General features: G+C 39.4%; 1 protein-coding gene across 26 annotated transcripts in view; it reads right to left on the bottom strand.

Moving 5' to 3' along the window:
* CAST (calpastatin) overlaps positions 1-20,444 on the bottom strand; it is an 800,936-nt gene that overhangs the window by 55,280 nt on the left and 725,212 nt on the right. For all 26 annotated transcript variants that reach the window (XM_058440706.1, XM_058440705.1, XM_032156783.2 and 23 more), the window contains one exon: positions 1,753-1,812. In XM_058440706.1, the coding sequence (XP_058296689.1) occupies positions 1,753-1,773 (21 nt within the window). In that variant the 5' untranslated portion in view covers positions 1,774-1,812. The remainder of the gene's footprint in view (positions 1-1,752; positions 1,813-20,444) is intronic.

Genomic DNA, 20,444 nt, shown 5'->3' on the forward strand with positions numbered 1-20,444 from the left:
TCCCAGCACTTTGAGAGGCTGAGATGGGAGGACTGCTTGAGCCCAGGAGTTTGAGACCAGCCTGAGTAACACAGCAAGACCCCTGTCTCTACAGAAAAACAAAAATATTAGCCAGGCATGGTGGTGTGCCCTTATAGTTCCAGCTACTCAGGAGACTGAGGTGGGAGGATCACTTGCATCCAGGAGGTCAAGGTTGCAGCAAGCTGTGATCATGCCACTACACCCAGCACTACACCCAGCCTGGAAGACAGAGCAAGACCCTGCCTCAAGGAAAAAAAAAGATTTTTAATTTTTTAAGGTTAAGCTTGACATAATTAAATAGAGACAGCTAACATTAATTATAGATTATGTAATGTATATTTTGAAAGCAATTTAGAAATCAATGTAAATTTAAATACTAAATTTAAAAACTGATAATTTTAGATTAAAATTTTAAATGAATGCTAAATGACATTTACAAGAACTTAGATGTGGATAGTGTATTTCTAGATATTTGTAATGTTCTTTGAAGATGATTCAAGATGAGGCCATATAATCCTTTGAAAGTACCAAGTTACAGGGCCGCATCACCTGGGATAGGAAACTACAGGGATAGCACAGTAATATGAAAGACAGAAAACAAAAGTAGGTTGGTAATTTTAAACAAGGACAATTTAATAATAATGGAGTTGGGGTAGCTCTTAAAGGTATTAAAGAATATTGGCACACAAACATTAGTTGAGAGAATTTTGAAAATGCTTCCTCTTTAATTCCCTCCCCTGAAATATTCCCAAGAGACAGAGCTTGAGCTAGAGTAACTTAGGGAGAGGGTTTAAAAGGCAGCTGCAGCCAGCTCTTTAGAACAAAGTGGACAATCCTACTAGAGGAAATTCTTTTATTTTTAATTCTGAAATTCAAAAAAATAATTTTAAGAATAAATCCCAAATAGAGCTCAAGAAACGTTTGTCAATAAAATGGTACCCCACAAGACTCAAATTTCAGAAAAAAAAAAAAAACTTGAGAAAGCATCTGAAATAACCAGTATGTTTTTATGTTCATTTAGTATAATCTTTCATTTTTATATTTATTTTTAAATGGCCAGAATAGTAAGACCATTTTAGCAAGAATTAATAATTTATATTCTCATTTCAATGTAGAGAAATGTACTTAGAGGAATATCTTCAATTAAAAAACTCAATCAAATCTAGGATCAAAAACAAAAACAAAACTGGCCACGGGCATGGTGGCTCATTCCTGTAATCCCAGCACTTTGGGAGGCCCAGGTTGAAGGATCGCTTCAGCCCAGGAATTTGAGACCAACTTGGGCAACATAGTGAAACCCTGTCTCTATAAAAAAACAAACAAACAAAAAAACAATTAGTTGGGCACGGTGGTATGCCTCTGTAGCCCCACCTACTCAAGAGGCCGAGATGGAAGGGTCACTTGAGTCCAGGAGGTTGAGGCTGCAGTGAGTGTAATCACACCACTATATTCCAGCCTGGGTGACAGAGCAAGACCCTGTCTCAAAACAAAACAACTCTAGGTGACTCTACTTTTCTAGATAACCTAAAACCATGTAGCTGATGTGTAAGGTAAATATTGGAAGGAAAACTGGGCTTTCAAAGACCCCCATAAATTAGGAAGAAAATGTTTACTTCCATAATTAAAACTTCCTAGCATATATAACTCATCGTCAACAATTGGTCTACATTTGTTTTGCTTTGCAGCACAATCAACTTAAATCAGCACTCACTCAATTAGCATTGTTCATACCTTGGTTTCTGTGGGATTCATACTGGAAGACTTGCTGGTCGCACCAGAGGAAGCTGACACCTAGAAAGGAAATAAAGAAATAGAAAGTTCGATTCTATTTAACCTACAATCTACATGGTCCTTCAGCTCCTCTTAACCATACTGCCCTTGGCCCTTTACCTTGGTTTTACCCAGTTTAGAGCACAAAAATCTAGTAGGAGGTGGTGTCCAGTAGTGAAAACGTTTGTAACCAGATCAAATAGGTTCAAAATTTGGGTCTGCTATTTACTAAACAATCTCGGGTAAGATACTTAAATTTTATAATCTCTAGTTTCCCAATCTCAATTTTTCTTTAGTAGTTAACAACTACCTTGTAAGTTTATTATTAGAATTACTCCCTGGCACATAATGAATGCTCAGTAAATATTATTATAATTACGGTTTTTGTTATTTTCAGAAAAAACATGGATTTTGCAACTCAAAAAATTTTGTTCAAGCCCCAGCTCTGTCAATTACAAGCTCTGTGACTCTGAGCTTTAGTTTTCCAGGTCCATTTACATATAAAGTCCAATAACATCTATTCGCAGGATTGTATTTGAGATTGTGTGGCAAAATGTCTGGCAAATTGTAGATGCTCATTAAATTGCCAGTGTGTTATTCCTAATACATAAGATAGAAGGACAAAACTCCTGGAAATAGACTTGGGTGGATGCGAACTGTCCATTCAGTGATGTAAGAAAGAGAAGGTGGAGACAAGGTTGGAGAGGGAATTCTGCTGTGTTATCTGTCTCATCTAGGCTCTTCCTTAGAAGGCAAGAGGTGATAAATAGTAACTATTCAAGAAACACCCTTCCTCGAGATGCTTGCAGTGGTGAAATCAGCCCCTGTGATCCAGTCATCTAAGTACTGGGATGTGCGTGTGGACACTTGTATGGTTTGGAGTACTATTCTAGTACTTAACTTGTATTACACTGGTTAATATTAAACAGATAATTATCATCTTTGCAAACTCCTATCCAGCCTCATTTAAACCTCCTTAACATTTAAGTCCGTTAGGTTTTAGAACCCAGGGATTCCATCTGGCATGAGCTGCCTTCTTAAGCAACTGTCAGTAAACAGCTGCTACTCTGCCAACAACACCCAGGGAAGCCTATAAGATGGACCTCACTCTGTCTCTAATGCCTGGCCCAAAGCCACCTCAGAGACTGAGTCACAGGGCAGCAAGAGCCCATTCCTGCTTCTCCCTTAACCTTCCCCCACCCCCAATACACTACCACTCAAGGTGATTGTATGAAACCCACTATAGTCCATGGCCCACAAACAAAATCACCTTCCCCACAAACCTCACTTAATGTAGAACACGTTGATGCTTGCAGTTAAACTATCACAATTTACAGACAGAAATCCAAAGCTTTAGTATACTTATTTTTCAAAAATAATCATATAAACATAACTATTCCTGAGAACCCTTAGGCACCAACTGGACACTCCCTTCCACCAAAATACACACACACGCACACATACAACAAGCCCCAGTCACTGTAGCAGGGCATAGAAGGGCCTCTCTCACATTCTTTTTGGTACTGAAAACTGGAAGATGTACCAAGATAGATTTTCCCTCTGTCAAATTAATGGATAAATATATGAATATCCATGTATTTCCTTGAAAATATTTTTAAAACATATGGTGCTTAACGTCCCTGTATTTATGTAATTCTATCCTTCCATAACTGAAATTGATTGTACAAATTACAAATTTCCATTCAAACTCAAGAAATTCCACTTAGCTGCATTCCATTCCTTTAATGATTCCCCTCAACCATGCAACACCAACACAGAAACCAAACATTCTACGTGAAAGTGCTTCTGAAGCTGAAAATCTTTAGGTAGACATAAACTTATTTTCCACACATCCAAATGTATTAAATCATCCATAAAATCACATTGCCTTGAATTGTCCAGCCTGCCTTGTTACTTTATTAAACGACACCTTGAAGTGATCCTCAAATTCCAGAAAGGAGAAAACTTTCAGAGGGCCCCCACGAACAGTAAAATCTCTATACGGAATAGCTGAAAATCAGCAATGGCGCAGGGTATAGTGGGAATTTAGCTGAGGGCCTTAGCCCCGGTTGGCAGCACAGATTCCTGCATGAAAGTTTTCTTCCCTCACTAAGGCACTAACCATTTTAAAACTGAAATATGAAAGCTGCTTCATGGGAGCTGGAAGTAGGGAATATGCCCTCCCCATTATTAATCCATTCGATTCTGGCTACAGCTTGTTCAATTTTTATTCTCTCTGTAAAGACAAGCAACTTTCAATATTTGTAATCTCTGGTGAAGAACTGAATACACTTTCATTGTATATTCTTTTGCATTGTTTGAATTTCATATCATTGATGTGGATAACATTTATAATAAAAAATTGTGAAGGGTTAATCCATAGATCTTCAAAGAGAAAGCACCTTAGTGATAAGGTTTAATACAAGCTTTAATATACAGACTTTAAACAGATGAGAAAAATGGAATCTCATGTCCAAGATTTTACCAGAGTTCACTGGCTCCCCCAAGTGTTTATCCAGAATATACTCTGTGCCAGGTACTGTGTCAGGTGCTGGGGACACAGAGGTAAAACCAGTAGGCATGTCCCTGCCCTTATGAAAGTAATAGTCTAGCCAAAGACGGCATTAGTAGAAATAATCACTCCAACAATTATTTGCTACAAAGGAAACTCACAGGGTTCCATGAGAATGTAGATGAGGGAACCATAGCAGTTCAGGGGATAGCTGAGACAGGCAGTTCTGATAACGTGACCTGTCATGGGGTGACTGGAGGATAAGGAGGGATCGCTCAGGCTGGAAAGGAGCACTCTCTGCACGAGGACCCTCCGAGCTGTGTACGCCAGGCCTGGGAGCTTGGCCATCTGACTTCAAACCCAGGGTCCCTCTACTGCAGTGCCTGCCACTTGGCTGGTCCTGCTAACATCAATGGGCTGCCAATTTTAAAGCACAACCATCAGTGCTCATATACACCAAAATACTTCTAAAGAATTAATACTGTAAATCAGAGTATAAAGTGCTGCTATCAAAATACTACCCCTCCCAAATGACCCATGTACCTATCTTAATATCCCAAATATTAGTAATCATTTATAAACTTGAATTAAGGCACCAGAGTAACAAGAAGCAAAGTTCCTTAATAGAAATCACTCTCCACTCACCCACCTATTCAACAATTATTATTTAAAAAGCAATGTACAGATGGGTGCAATGGCTCACACCTGTAATCCCAGCAGTTTGGGAGGCCAAGATGGGAGGACTGCTTGAGCCCAGAAGTTGGAGACCAGCCTGGGCAATATAGTGAGACCTTGTCTCTACAAAAAATTTAAAAATTAGCTAAGTGTGGTGGCACGCGCCTGTAGTCCCAGCTACTTGGGAGGCTGAGGTGGGAGGCTCACTTAACTGTCTTGTGAGACTGGATGGGAGTAGGGAGGGTTCTGAGCTCCCCAGCAGGACCTGGCAAGTGGGCCAGGATGGGAGGGTAAGGGCTTCTATAGAAGCAGGGGCAGAGGAGGGGGGCTCCTAGAATGTGGGCTCATCCATTGCGCCACTACATGTAGCTGATGAACAATCATTCCCTCAGCTCCTTACTTGTCTACCACACATTAGAGTCCCTTCACATCCTCCTGGCCTCTTGCCAGGCACCTCCCACTGGATTACAGGAATCCTCTCTGCTTCTCCTCCAGCCATTCAGCCTCTCCATGATCTCTCCCCTTGACCCCAGCTGGCTTGGCTCAGAACTTGCAGAGTGGGGTGTCGGATGCGTCAGAATTCTTTCTCCTCATGCCAGACCTTCCTTCCCTTCTCCACCCCATCACTGGCCAGCACTCCCATATCCTCCCACCTGCAACACTACTTGCCTTTCACACACCTGAATCTGTCTTTGTTTGTAGAGGGTTACTGAGAACATTGGGCTGCGTACATGTTCCCTCCTCCTCCACTTGACAATCCATCGGCAGTTTCACTTTGAGTCATTGACTGACTGTTCTCTCCTTGTTGGCTGCTGTGGCCTTACGAGCCCTAGGTTCCCTCCCTATACCTCTAACTTGTTTTCTTCTGGAAGCCTCTTCCACTTGCTCCATTCTCCTCTGTATTCTTTTTTTTTTTTTTTAAGCTTTTAGGTTCAGGGGCGCATGTGTAAGTTTGTTAAACAGGTAAACTGCGTGTCATGGGGGTTTGGTGGACAGATTATTTCATCGCCCAGGTGATAAGCACAGTACCTGATAGGTAGTTTTTCAATCCTTACCCTCCTCCCTCCCTCCAGTGTTCTTTAATATTCAGTGTCTGCCTTTTCTCTGATATTGATGCTCCCTCTGAATGTTGATTTCTCCCCATGACTTTAAGTATCTCTTATTTTGGGAGCAATTCTTCAAATCTTATCAGCAACTCTGCTACATGACCAGACTGCATTATTTTACCTTAAAGATGGGAAGCCAAGAAAGATAGATATAGGCTCAAATCCCTGCTCCAATGCTTATTAGCCCAAATTAACCTCTTGGAGCCTCCGTATTTCCTCATCTGTAAAATGGGGGTAATACCATGAAGCTGCCCTCAGGAAATCACCTGGCCTTGACTCACCTGTTGATTTTCAGTAACAGTTCCAGTCCTTATCACCATTACATCCTTCTCATTTCTACAGCTACCCTACTCCAGGTCTAATCACCTATCATCCATACCTGGATAGAAACCCCCCTCTAATAGTTTCCATCTAATAGTTGCCATCCTTATCCTTATTTGTCTCTCAATCCTTCGTCTATGGCTGACTAATCTTTCTAAAATAAATGTCTACCACATTTCCACACTGATGAAATATCAGTAAGTCCTAGACAAAGTTTAATGCCTTCTGCCTGATTTTTAGATTCTCCATTATTTGACCTCTCTCATCATGGCCCCATATTAAGTCTCCCCTCTAGCCATGAAGGTGTCCTTACCATCTCACGAGCACCACATCAGGCAGCATAACACAGGTTAAAAGGATTAGAGTGGATTCTGGTCTCAAGACCATGGTGGAATCCAGCTGCCATTTAATGCACATGCAACCTTGAGCAAGTTGCCTAACCTCTCTGCCTCAGTTTCCTCATATGTAAAATTGAAATAGTAACAATTTTTCTCTGGTTGAATTGTTTTGATAACCGTTTTAAGGATAAGTTAATGCATGTGAACCAATAACTACTTGGCAAGTGATAAGTGCTGGGCAAATGGCAGTTATTGTTACAACCATCACCATCACACTCCCTTCCACTTCTGAGCCTTGCAGCTTGCCATTCCCCCTGCCCAGAAGCCTCTTCCCTGCCCAAGTCCCATCTTCCCTGCCCTTGAAGATTTAGCTCAAGATACACTATTTGCATTTGCTTTAGCTCTTCTTATCTTCTCAACTCTTGTGTTGATATTTCTCACTTTAACACTGAACCATGCATTCTGTGTTTGTGGGTTACTGAGTTCCTTTCTAAGTGTACATTATGTCTTATCGATGAAGCTATAAATTTATCAAGAGGCAGAGGTCATTTCTACTCCCCACAGTGCCTATACAGTAGCAGAGAGGGGCTCAAAAATCACGGTTGATTCACATTTTTGTTTCCATTTTCTAGCTGTCGAAGTCTCATTTAAACACAGAATAAGATACAGTTTTAATACCTTAAGTTTTTTTTAAGCTGGAATCAAGAACACACTTAATAAATCAGAAGACTTAAGTTTCCATTTGGATGGCCGCTAAGTGGCCGGGACTCCATGGGAGGTCAATTAAGCCTGCTGAGCATCTAGTTTCTTATCATGGGAATACCACGCACCCTACAGGGTTACTGTGAGAGTCAAATTAGATACCAAATGTTAGAGCAATTTAGGCAAACCACAAAACAAATACAAAACATTTTCTAAATTAAAAAATCTGACAATTCAATAACTAATTTTTAACTTTTACAAATAGCTCTGCTAGATGTACAAGAGAAAAACAAATAATTTGTCCTGAGCCATAATCAGATTCTTATTTAATGACACATCTCAAATACTGAAATAAAGGCAATCATGGATGAAAAAAATCCTTTCCTCACAACATTTATAAAACAGCCAAATGTGAACTCCATGAAGGCAGGGGCCGGGCCTGTTTGAGTTGCCACCCACCCCCATCCCCATCCCCGGAGCCTTAACATAGTAGTTGCTTAACAAGTATCTGAGATAAATGCATGAATTTGTACATGAATAAACACAAGAGTATTATTTGATGGCACAAAACCAACATTGTCTGAGTTTTATTATTTGATCATCAGAAATTCTGTTGACAGCACAGGTCAGAAAACTGATTAGAATAACACAATTTAAACTTTAGGTCATTTACGTTATTATTGTCATCAACCAGGAGTTGTACAACTTAAAAATAAAACACATATACGCAAAACCCTGAGCTGCTTCCTGTAAGACACCTGCAACAAAACAAGGCTGCTCATGAGGGGCTTTTCTAAGGAAGACATGGACATTCTTTAAACACCTTTTATAGGTCTATTGAATACAGGCTTCCATTTTTCTTTCTGTAATGATGGATTATTCACTTCAGGAAATGAATATTCAGATGTCTGTTGTTTGCCAAGCTGTCACACCATGACATACATTCTTACAATCCCTTTAATTATTAAGTATAATAATGGTTCTTTTAAAGAGACCTGCAATAGAGTCATCTAACAAGGTATAGTGTTTATGATAACAGAAAGTGTGATTCTGATGAAAGATAAACAATTGATCATCTATGAATGAAGTTCAGCCATCTCTTTTGGGCAGAATATGGTGTTGTGCTAGCAGATCTAGTTACAGTGCCAGCTTATATCTCAGAACATAGTATTTGACAAGTTTGATTGTGATAAGACCTTAGGTACAATACAATGCTACAGGCGGTCAGAAGAGGGAGACTATTTCTGAGGTGCTGGTTTGGAAGATGGTTAGGAAAGGCTTCATAGACAAGGCAGGGACGATTTATTGGATGCTTATTGTAGTGTCATCTACAGGGAGGTGGGGACTTATAAAATCTTCCAAATACCAGGAACTGTGACAGGTGCTCTATGTATCTGATTTCAGTATATCTTCATAAATCTTGATAGGTAAACATTATCTGCATTTTATCAATGAGAAAACTGATGCTTAGAGAAGTTAACTTATCTAAGGTTACACAGTTAAGAAGGGGCAGAGCCTGAATTTGAACACAGATATGACAATAATGTCCATGAACTTTCTGCTGTAACAAGTTGACTGCCCTCATTTCAAATATTAAAACAAAATATCTTGATTTTACAAAATGTGTAGATAGAGGCTGAATCAGGCAGGCATTCTAGGTGAGCAAAACAGCTTGCACAAGACTTAGGTGTAGGAAAGTACCAGAGATATTCAGTCCAGAATGCAACAGGTTAGATGAAGTTGAATGCAAAAATTTAAAGAATTTGGACTAGTAGGGAGAAACTGAAGATAACTACAGCTTGGCAGAGTAGGCTGTACATTCACAAAATATATTACAAGGAAACAGTTTAGTTAAAAATAAAGAGCTCTACTTGTTCTGAGGAGTGCAGAGCACATGAGCTTTGGCCTTCGATGCAACATGTGGGTAGACCTCAAAATAAACATACAAACGTTGCCTAGCAACCGTGACAATAGTCACAGCTGATCTGTGATCTAAATCCAAGCTAGAAGGATATCTGGCCATATTCTCTGAGTGTCTAATTATGAGCTCTGATACTGGACCACCCCAAGAACTTAGGAAAAAAATCCACATTTAAGGCATGAAGTTGAGCTTCCAGTTCTACAAGGCAACTGCTTCATTTTCATTGCTTTCCAAACTCTAGTTTTCCAGTGCTTTTTTATGGGATAATAATTTTGTAAGTAAGGAGAAGAGCAAGCCACACAGCCTAGGTCAGTCATCAAAGAATAGAAAAGCAGATTTCTTTCCTGAAGTTGTATTCCTGTCTCTAGAGATTCCAGTTGCTTCTCTTGATGCATGAAATAATTCCAACTATGTCTAATCTCTGGCTGCCTAACATAAAGCAAAACAAGGAAGTCAGGTCCAGAAAATACAGCCTACTTTCTGCTTCTTGTCCCTCCCCTAGAGAAGGTTTGACAGGTGAGGATTTACATAAGCCTGTGAATCAAACAATTTCTGTTAACAGGCACTACAGGAGCCATGAGGAAGACTGTACTTAACTAGCCATGTGACTTGGAGCTCTTAACCTTTCTTGCGCTCCTTTTCTTTATTTGTAAAAACTGCTGGCCTTGAGAATCCTGTAGTTCTGCAATTCTAATATTATATGCTATACTTTAGTGAAGGGCATTAAATAATGTGCTTAAGGACAGACGTTCAATTGGGAAACACAGAGGTTAAGAGCATGAGCTCTGGAGTCCCATAGACCTGAGGCCTAATTCTGGTTGCACAACTACAGGCAGGCTGCTTAATCCTTCCAAATGTGAGGTTTTTAAATTCATTTAATGGATATAAAAAATGATACCTACTTCATAAGATAGCAGTGAGGATTAAATGAGGGTATGTGTATAAAGTGCATGATTTGGTGCCTGGCACATGGTACATCAACAGACAGCAGTGATTTTTACCATTTTATGAATGCCAACAGCCTCGAAAGTGTCTCTGCTTGGCCTCAGAATGACAGAGTAATTCTGTGCTGACCACTGTGTTTTTTGTTTTTGTTTTTTTGGATAGAGTATTGCTCTGTCACCTAGCTGGAGTGCAGTAGCATGATCTTGGCTCACTGCAACCTCCGCCACCTGGGTTCAAGCAATTCTCCTGTCTCAGCCTCCCGAGTAGCTGGGACTACAGGTGTGCACCACCACACCCAGCTAATTTTTGTATTTTTAGTAGAGATGGGGTTTCACCATATTGGTCAGGCTGGTCTCAAACTCCTGACCTCAGGTGATCCGCCCACCTCAGCCTCCCCGAAGTGCTGGGATTACAGGTGTGAGCCACCATGCCCAGCCTGAGTGCTAATTTGAGAAGTTACACATTTCATATTAATCTTATCTTCCTCAAAGAAAATAACCTGCAACTTTATTTTACATTGTGGTATTTTCTTTGGATTCAAATGCATGGTTGCTTTAGGTCCATGTTCCAGTCAAATTAAGAGGAATCTTGGTAGCAAGTGCACATACTTGTAACAACCCTGACAAGACTATGAGCTTATCTAAAGCATATATAGTTATTGATGATATGATTATGGTATAAGAATGAGAAATTCTGGCCAGGCACGGTGGCTTACACCTGTAATCCAAGCACTTTGGGAGGCTGAGGTGGGTGGATCACCAGGTCAGGAGATTGTGACCATCCTGGCTAACACAGTGAAACTCCGTCTCTACTAAAAATACAGAAAGTTTGCTGGGCATGGTGGCATGTGCCTGCAGTCCCAGCTACTCAGGAGGCTGAGACAGGAGAATCACTTGAATCCAGGAGGCGGAGGTTGCAATGAGCCAAGATCGTGCCACTGCACTCCAGCTGGGTGACAGAGCAAGCCTCCATCTCAAAAAAAAAAAAAAAAAAGAATGAGAAATTCTGAGCTCTGCTGAACAATCATCCCAGAAGCCTTTCTATTTCCATAGTGCATTCATTCCTTAGGTGTAAACCGAACAGAGAGCAAGAAAAACATGAGAACTTTTATGTGCGCTCGTGCTGCAAAACCAACTGCAAGCCTCAATCTCCACAGAAATGAGAGACTCAAAATGTCTCTAACACAAAGTAGGGAGGAACATATAAGGATATCTTAAGACAGAGCCAAATATGTGAGGACTGAGAGATGGGCCTGGCAGCCCACCTTTCACTGAAGAATATTCTTAATTAAAAAGCCAGTGTCATGAGAACTGTAACAAGGTTCTCTTATCCAAGCTGACTGTCAAATAACCGACATGAAAATGGGGAGTGAAATAAAACGTTATTCTGGAAACCACCTAAGAAGAACAAATTCATAAATGTATACTGACAGCAAGTTTAATTTTGCAAGTATTAAAGAGGTAGTGTTGTATCAATCTTTGCAAATATTAAAGAGACGGTCACTGGGCACAGTGGCTCATACCTATAATCCCAGCACTTTGGGAGGCTCAGGTGGGAGGACTGCTTGAGCCCAGGAGTTAGAGACCAGCCTGGACAGCACAGTGACACCCCATCTCTACAAAAGAATCAAATTAGCCAAGTGTGGTAGTACACGCCTGTGGTCCCAGGCCCTCAGGAGGCTGAGATGGGAAGACCACTTAAGCCTGGACATCAAGGCTGCAGTGACCCGTGATCGCACCACTGCACTCCAGCCCAAGTGACACAGCAAGACCCCAAGACCCTGTTGCAAAAAAAAAAAAAAAAGAAAAGAAAAGAAAAAAAGTTGTGTCATGGTTAGAAGAATGGCTTTGGAGCCAGGCCACTTGAGTTTGAATCTCAGCTCTGCTAAACTGTGTGACCTTGAGCAAATTTCTAAGCTGCTCCGTGCCTGTTTCAGATAATGATACATTCCACTGCATTACATTCCACCTTCCCATCAGATAAAAATTCAGTGGAATAGATGGAACACAGTTTAAAGTAGGATTCATTTGAATTTGAAACTGCTGTAAATATATGAGCACTGCTGCTTATATTTCAATCTAAGCAAAAGTTTCCTATAGGATAAGGGTGTCCTATTTCCTATAGGATAAGGGTGTTTTCAGTTATGTGCTATTTTAATTTTACTATTAACAATTTTCGCCATATTCCAAAATGACTAATTTATTCCTTCTCTACTGCCCATGTAAAATGTCCAAAGAAACTGTCAACTAAACTATTATCTCCTAATCCCAATCAGTGTACAATACTCTTTTTCAGACAAGTGGGAAACCTCACCCATCGGAATTTCAGCAGTACTAAGATACTGCATATAACAAAAGAGCACAATATTGATTTCCAGTGTTTAAGTTTAGAAACAAATTCCCCTCTCAGTTATTTAAACTACTTAGATATAAACTACTGAATGGAGGATTTCGTAAGACTAGTCTGCTGAAAAGAATTTTAGAATCAAATAGAATCTTGCTATTTGTAGTGACCCAGGGTAAGTTATTTGAACTCTCTTGGCCCTCAGTCTCCTCATTTATAAAGCTGTCAGTACCTCCTTACCTAGTTGTAAAATATGCAACTCTTATGAGGAATAAATGAAATCTTATGTAAATCACTTAGCACAGTAGTTGTCCAATAAATTAATAAATGTTAAATTTATTTGTTTCTATTTATTTTCAAAATTTACATCCTGTAGAGTTTCTCTAAACTATATACATACTGCTAGACTAACTCCTGCCCCCAGAGCATTCCAGAATTTTTTTCAGATTATCAGCAATAACTAGAATGTTCTTGGTTAACTTTTTCTTTGTTTTATATTGGTTGTCTTCCCAAGTTGAATGGTACCCAAATTTTCAGTTCATTGACCTATATATAGTAGGATATGGAGAAGTTACACATACATTAAGAAAATATGGTTTACTACTACTTCACCTGGAAATCAAGTGGTATTTCACAAAGATTTTAATTGCAAATATGGAGATCAGTGTTGATCACATTTAATCTTTGGAAACCTGTGAACAGGTATAAAAATATGATTGTCAGAAGGGCTGGAGAAGAAAACAATTCCAATTTTCTGGGCTAAGAATCCAGGCCTGCCACAATAACATTGTGAGAATAATTCAGCACACAATACTGCAATAATTAAAAGATTATTGAAACCAACAGAAGGCTCAAACTCAATAGCCAAGAGAGATTAACCCTCCATTTTTAAACCCTGAATATTCAGCAGAGGACTTTTTTTTTTTTTTTTTTAAGTGATGTGGACCCGTTAGGGCTAAAATTCCAAGTAAATATAATTAACTGATTAACAACTCAAGGTTAGAGTAAGATATCATGTGGAAGATATTTAGTTTTATAATATTGCTGGGGGAAAACATGATCTCTAATTCTAATCACTGAAACTATATGTAGAATAGGCAGGAATTCATAACCTATTTAAATATTTTAGGCTAAAAATGTTCATAATTATTGCTGGCAATGAATGTAATGTCAAGCCACTGGGCAATGTAACTGGCCAAGCATTAACACCGTAGCTCAGTGGTTCTTGACATAATAGGTAGAAATGGTCCTGGAAGAGAATTATTTATAGGCAGTAGTTAGAATAGTGGGAGAGGAAGGGGGACAATAGACACTTAGAAACTTACAAAGGAAAAAGGGCAAGAAGAAGAGGGAAGGAGGTCTGTGGCCTAAAAAGCTGTAAGCCTCTCAGGTAATTCTAAAATTCCCAGATATGGAGAATCACTTTTAGGTAATTTAAAACAAGATGGCTTTGTAGTGGCTCAGTGAAAGGACCACGATTTTCTACCGTCTATTGCTGTACATTAGTGCTTTATTCCTGGTGATGATCTCTGTCTCTTCACACTTACATTTGGTTAAAAGAAAGGATCACATAAGATATTAGGATAAATTTGCAAAATGACTCTTCAAAATTACCTTCCAGCCAGCTTAAAATAAGATTTTTGATGCTAATATTGCTAGCCTAGGTTACTGAAGAACCTAAATGTTCCCTGAAAAGACTGGGACAAAGGCATACATGCTTGCCCTGAAGTACCTCAATGATACTTGTCCTCTTTAGTCTTATGTCCCTAAACCCCAGGAACGCTTGATACTCGTGACTTTCTCTTTCTCTGTAGCCCGCGTCCTTTCTTGCACCACAAGGAAATAGTAGTATGTTGTAGACATCATCGATCCCAATATTGCTATCATTTTATAGGTAGATATTCTGGAACTAATATTAGGGGAACCCCTAATGCTGCACACATTATACACCCAGTATACAGCTCAGCTGCCAGTATATTTTTTAAAACAGGATGCAATTTTCAAATGGTCAAGTAATTAAATTTTCAGAAAATGATACATGTCTATTTCTGTAGATCAGGAGTCTAAAAAGCAAATGAAAACATGTGCAGAGTGATGTGAATATCATCAGATTATTATGAAGATCAGGCCAGTATGAATATCATAAGGTCAGTATGACGATAAGTATGTGACAAACTAGTACATGTATTCCCCAACTTAAAGGCTTTCAAACATTTTAAACACATTGTTCAGATCTAGCGAAATTAGTCTGTGTTCTAATAAAAGAACCTCCTTTTGTTCCAGACATGAGAATACTGAATAAAATTTAACATAAAAAATAAAATACATAGGTAAGCTTTAAAGAAGAGAAATTCCCAAGTAACCTAAGAGGGAGGGAATTCTAAGTCCTCTGGTGAGCAAGGCTGAGACAGAATGACTCACGGGGATATCAGAAACAGATATAACAGCTGGGAACTAGGAATTGAATTCTCTAAATGAGAAAGGAATCCTGGCTACAGGCCCTGTGCTGAGTTACTAGCTTAAAGCCAGAAGCTACTCAGAACTGATCATCCACAAACATAAGCCTTGACAACTGCCCACCTATCCAGAACAATGGCAAGGAAGCTTTCTTTCTGGCTGGAGCCATGAGTGTAAAAATGCACACGCATGAGAAAAATAAATTCCAAACTTGTGCCATTGGGCACTCAAGGACCAAATTTACTTCTGTAGAGTGGAAGCACCAAGCCAAGATATTAACGCTGTTGAAATCTGAATGACCGCAGGCAGTGACATGCTAAAAACCACTTGGTAGAGGCAGATCTACAACATAGGGGAAAAAGAACTCTCATGGAGAACAATCTTCATTGAAGGTGAATTTCAAGCCACATTTTCCCAACCTAATCAGGAAGTAAAATAGCATGTGGGAGAGTCAGTGTTACAAGTATGGGAGAAATTTTACTTCAAGAATTAAAGACAGGCTGGGCACAGCAGCTCACACCTGTAATCCCAGAACTTGTCTATCCTCTTTTGCACCTTGGGTTGAGTAGTGAAGAAAGAAATAGAGGTGAAGAAGGAGACCGAGGCAAGTGAATCAGTTGAGCCCAGGAATTCAAGACCAGCCTGGGAAACATGATGAAACCCTGTCTCTACCAAAAATACAAAAATGAGCCAGGCATGGTGGCTCTCACCTATGGTCCTAGCTACTTGGGAGGCTGAGGTAGGAGGATCACCTGATCCCAGGAGGTCAAGGCTGCAGTGAGCTGTGATCGTGCCACTACACTCCAGCCTGAGTGACAGGACAAGACCCTGTCTCAAAGAAAAAAATAACTAAAACAATAGAAAACTCTGAAGGAGACTTTTAATAAATTTTAAACATCAAAGACACAAAAGAAAAAATAAAAACCCCAAATCAAAAACAGGTGAAAATATAAACTACACGTAACTGCATAGAGACTTAAGCAACTGGAAGATAGATCTGAGGCCACTACTCAGAATACAACACAGAAAAATAAAGAGATGGAACATATGAAAGAGAAGAATCCTGAAATATAAAAATGCTGGTTGCCAGTTTCGGTTCCCTGATGCAGACTTGACTCTTTAAACCTGACATCTTTTAAAATAAATGCTATAAAATGACGCATGTCTAAAAGCATATGAGGCACTGTTTTAAACACATTGTTAGCATGAGAATATTTATATTCAGGGACTCTGATGATCATTAGCCATAGTAATGGAATCATATAAAAGGGTTTCATTTTCCCTATTGGATATAAACACAATTTCCTACATTCACAATAAGGAAAAAGCACATGTAACTGAAAAATGTATAAGTGATTCTATTCCCTGCTACCTTCCCTGGCCACTCTGTTAGTATAGTTAATAAGGAAACAGTATGTGCAGGAGGCTGAGCTCCTGATTTCTTGGTGGGAACAGCACTCACAGCTCACATCTTCCCCAACAACTCTATCCTAGGCAACTCTGGAGGCCCTGAGGTGTGGTCTAGGTCTTTGACTCTTAAGTCACTTGTATGGGAGACCTCAGTCCATTATAGAGTTCAGGGAGTACGCTTGCATACTAAGCGCTTTAATCTGTTGTGGCAACTTTGAGTGAAATGTGAGTGGTCCATGACCTTGCTCAGGCTCCAAACGTGGGCCATGAACATCAGTTGGTTTAGTTCATGAGAGACCTTCCCTGTGAAGGTTGATTGGATCACGAGGTCAAGAGATTGAGACCATCCTGACCAACATGGCGAAACCCTGTCTCTACTAAAAATACAAAATTTAGCCAGAAGTGGTGGCACGTGCCTGTAGTCCCAGCTACTCAGGAAGCTAAGGCAGGAGAATTGCTTGAACCCAGGAGGCGGAGGCTGCAGTGAGCCAAGATTGTGCCATTGCACTCCAGCCCGGGCGACAGAGCGAGACTCTTTCTCAAAAAAAAAAAATAATAATAATAATAACCAAAGTTAACACATTCAATAAAAGCAGACCCAAAGTCCTTTTTTCTAACATATAAAATATCTTCCCCAAATAAAGTTAAATGTTAGTTTTTTAAAAAACAGAGTGTTGTAAAGGGGTCTTCGAAAACAGATGGCAACAAAACAGACCAAGCAACAACTTTGAAACCAAGGTGTGCTAACCATTCCTGTGAGAGGAACCAGGGAAAATGACAAAAGGTGAGTAAACTGGGTGTGAAGTTTTCCTCCTCTAGTTAAGGAGATGTATTTACCAGGTGGCAGCTGCCAAATACGAAATTAGAAACTAGATTGAGAAAAATGAGTCATTCGAAAGAATTCAGGGGCAGGTTATTCTGATTGTTGATGAACTTGTCTTTGCACTTTTGCACCTCGGGTTGAGTGGTGAAGAAAGAAACAGAAATATGAGCAGCAGAAACGTAACCCTCAGAGCTTGCCTGGAGGACCGACAACACACACCCAATCAGTTGTGGTGGCTCCAGTTAAACTGCGTAGAGCCCCAGGACAAAATGATAATCTTAGGTGTTACTGACACCTGATGGAAATTCAGTCTGTCTACAAGGGAAGAGTAGCAAGAACATCTCATCAGAATGTCCTAGAATTAACTAGAACTCTCAGTTCCACAAAACAGCACATGCAACAGAAACTGGAGTGTCTCAGGGGAAAGTATGGGAAGAAGAGCTTAAGAAAATAATGCACGAGGCAAGCCAATGACTGGCAGGCTGGATGTATTTCACACTTACGAGCAGTCCTGCCTTTAACTGACTGTGCTCCACCAGAATAACATCTCAGTCATTAGGATCTGCAGCTGTTGGCATTTTCTGCTTTAGCCTTGCCTCCTGGTTGCAGATTTCCTTTAAGGAAATCATATTTCTACTGTATATTCCCAGAAAAACAGGCTCCCAAGCTTAACCTCAACCCTCTTCCTTTAACCTTTCACTCCGCTTTTACAGCATCGTGATAGCAGTGCCATTTAACACTTTTCACATTGCTCTTTATATTTCTTATGTGGGCCATACCTCTGTATGCCTAGCATCACGTCTGGCCGATTGCAGAAACTCCAGGGAAAAAAAGAAAAAAGGGTTCCTTGCTCATATTTTTTGTTTGATTATCCACTCTATAATCTTTAACCAAAGCATAAATAGATATTAAGCTTCAAAAACTCTACTTGTAAATCCTAGAGAATAGAAATGAATATTTTATCATTTCTACCTAACCAGGAATAATCTGTATTGATGTAACAGCATCTTAGGGCTCTATTCATATTAAGATAAAACTAATCTTTTTTCCAATCCAATAAATATTGAGCAATTACTATGTGGAAGACATGAAGTAGACGCTATAGGGGATTCTGTCTTTAAGGGGCTCATGGTATAGTAAAAGTTTGCATTCTGAGAGAGGAAATCACTGTAGCAAAATGAGAATTTAGTGTGTGATAACTTTTCATGCACTGAAGCTCATTCTTTGAAAAGTGTTCATGGCAAGCTGTTAAATATGTCCTGAAAAACAATATAGTGTGGTAGTTTTTATTTTCTTAATCTGTAAAACGAGCATAACAGGAGTTTCTACCTCATAGCTACATTATCATCACAGCACATAAGGGCTCCCCGTATGTGCTTAGAATATAGTGTTTTCAGTAAACGTAGCTGTTACTATTAATGTGTTATAGCCACATTAGAACTATTATTAGAACTATTAATATAAATATCAATATCAGAACTATTAATACTCTGTTCTAATACACATTATGCTAATCTATTCTTTTACTAGAACCTGTTACAGTCACCTTCTAATAATCTACTATTATTGCTGAGGGTAGATAATAGAGTACTATAGCACATGGGTACAACAATGTCACCCTGCTAATGGTATGATTACACATAGTTTCTGCCCAAATCACAATGTTCAAATAAACAGATTTGTCCAGAAGCCATCAAGTCTTAGGAGATGCAAAGTTGCTTTGAAAATTGGAAATCATGTGACTCTGTATTTTTATGGCTTTCCATCAAAATGGTATGGCTCAATTCTTTTTTTTTCCTTTTTTTCTTTATATATATATTTTTTTGACACAGGGTCTCATCACTGTGTCAGGCTGGAGTGCAGCAGCACAATCATAGCTCACTACAATTTCAACCTCCCAGGCTCAACTGATCCTCCCACCTTAGCCTCCCAAGTAGCTGAGGCCACATAGGTGCACGCCACCATGCCCTAATTTTTAAATTTTCTGTAGAGACAGGGTCTTGCTATGTTGCTCAGGCTGGTCTCAAACTCCTGGCCTCAAGTGATCCTCCCTCCTTGGCCTTCCAAAGTGCTGGGATTACAGGCATGAGCCACTATCCCTAGCCCTTTTTAATATCTTTTATTTAATTTAAAAAATTGGATATAGTACCCAACCAAAGTTCATTTAAATGCATGAAAATGCTTTCGGTCACGCTCTGACATTCAGCGGAAGCAAAGAGCTCTATCTAATTCAGAATTGTCACCCAAAATGCCAAGAGTATGCCTTTTGAGAAACATTAAGATGACATTTTTAAGTCAAGAGCATCCATAGAGAAAAAATTAAATGCAATGTTTGTGAAGACCTCCTGTAATTTTCTAGGATGCAGATTGCTAATTCTATACATCAAAAAACTATGCAATATGTTCTTATGAGGTTAGACACACCAATGCTAAAACAGATATCCCAGATTCGTATGATCTCCAAATTGAGGGAATTACAAGGTATAATGAAAGAGGAGATACAAAGATATCTATGACCATAGAAGAACATGGGTTATGGAGTTTTTATTTGAATAGGACTAATTAAGACTGTTCATATTTTGAGAAAAAGTAGATGTTTCCACTTAAGAAGTAGTGATCACTTAAAGTTAACTGTGATTATAAACAATGAATAGCAACATAAATACTTGGCTGATTTTAAGAAGTTACTCAAATGAAAAGAAAATGCTTTCTTTTTCTTTTTGGTTTCATTCTTTCAAACTGTTACTTTACATACTATATTTTAAGTTTTCATTGCAGGAGAGATGTTATACTTAGTCAATTCTACCAGAGAATAATCAAGGAACCAAAACTCCTCACTAATTCTATATAATCAACTACTCTCAGGCATTGGGACTCTTCTTTCAAAGCATCTGAACTGAACCACAGCCAATATTTATACTTGGATGTGTTGCTTCATAAACACTGTTTCACATTCTACAAAGCACGCTGATTCCTAACAGACACCAGGAGTCCTTGCTGCACACACACGGGATCCCTAGTCAGCCTCATTGCTATAGGTGGCTTATTCCTTCTCCATCAGTCTACAGGTGTGGCCTTTCCTTGTTCAGCAAGATTTTGC

Source organism: Hylobates moloch, unplaced genomic scaffold, assembly GCF_009828535.3.
Source record: "Hylobates moloch isolate HMO894 unplaced genomic scaffold, HMol_V3 SCAFFOLD_6, whole genome shotgun sequence".
NCBI lineage: Eukaryota > Metazoa > Chordata > Mammalia > Primates > Hylobatidae > Hylobates > Hylobates moloch.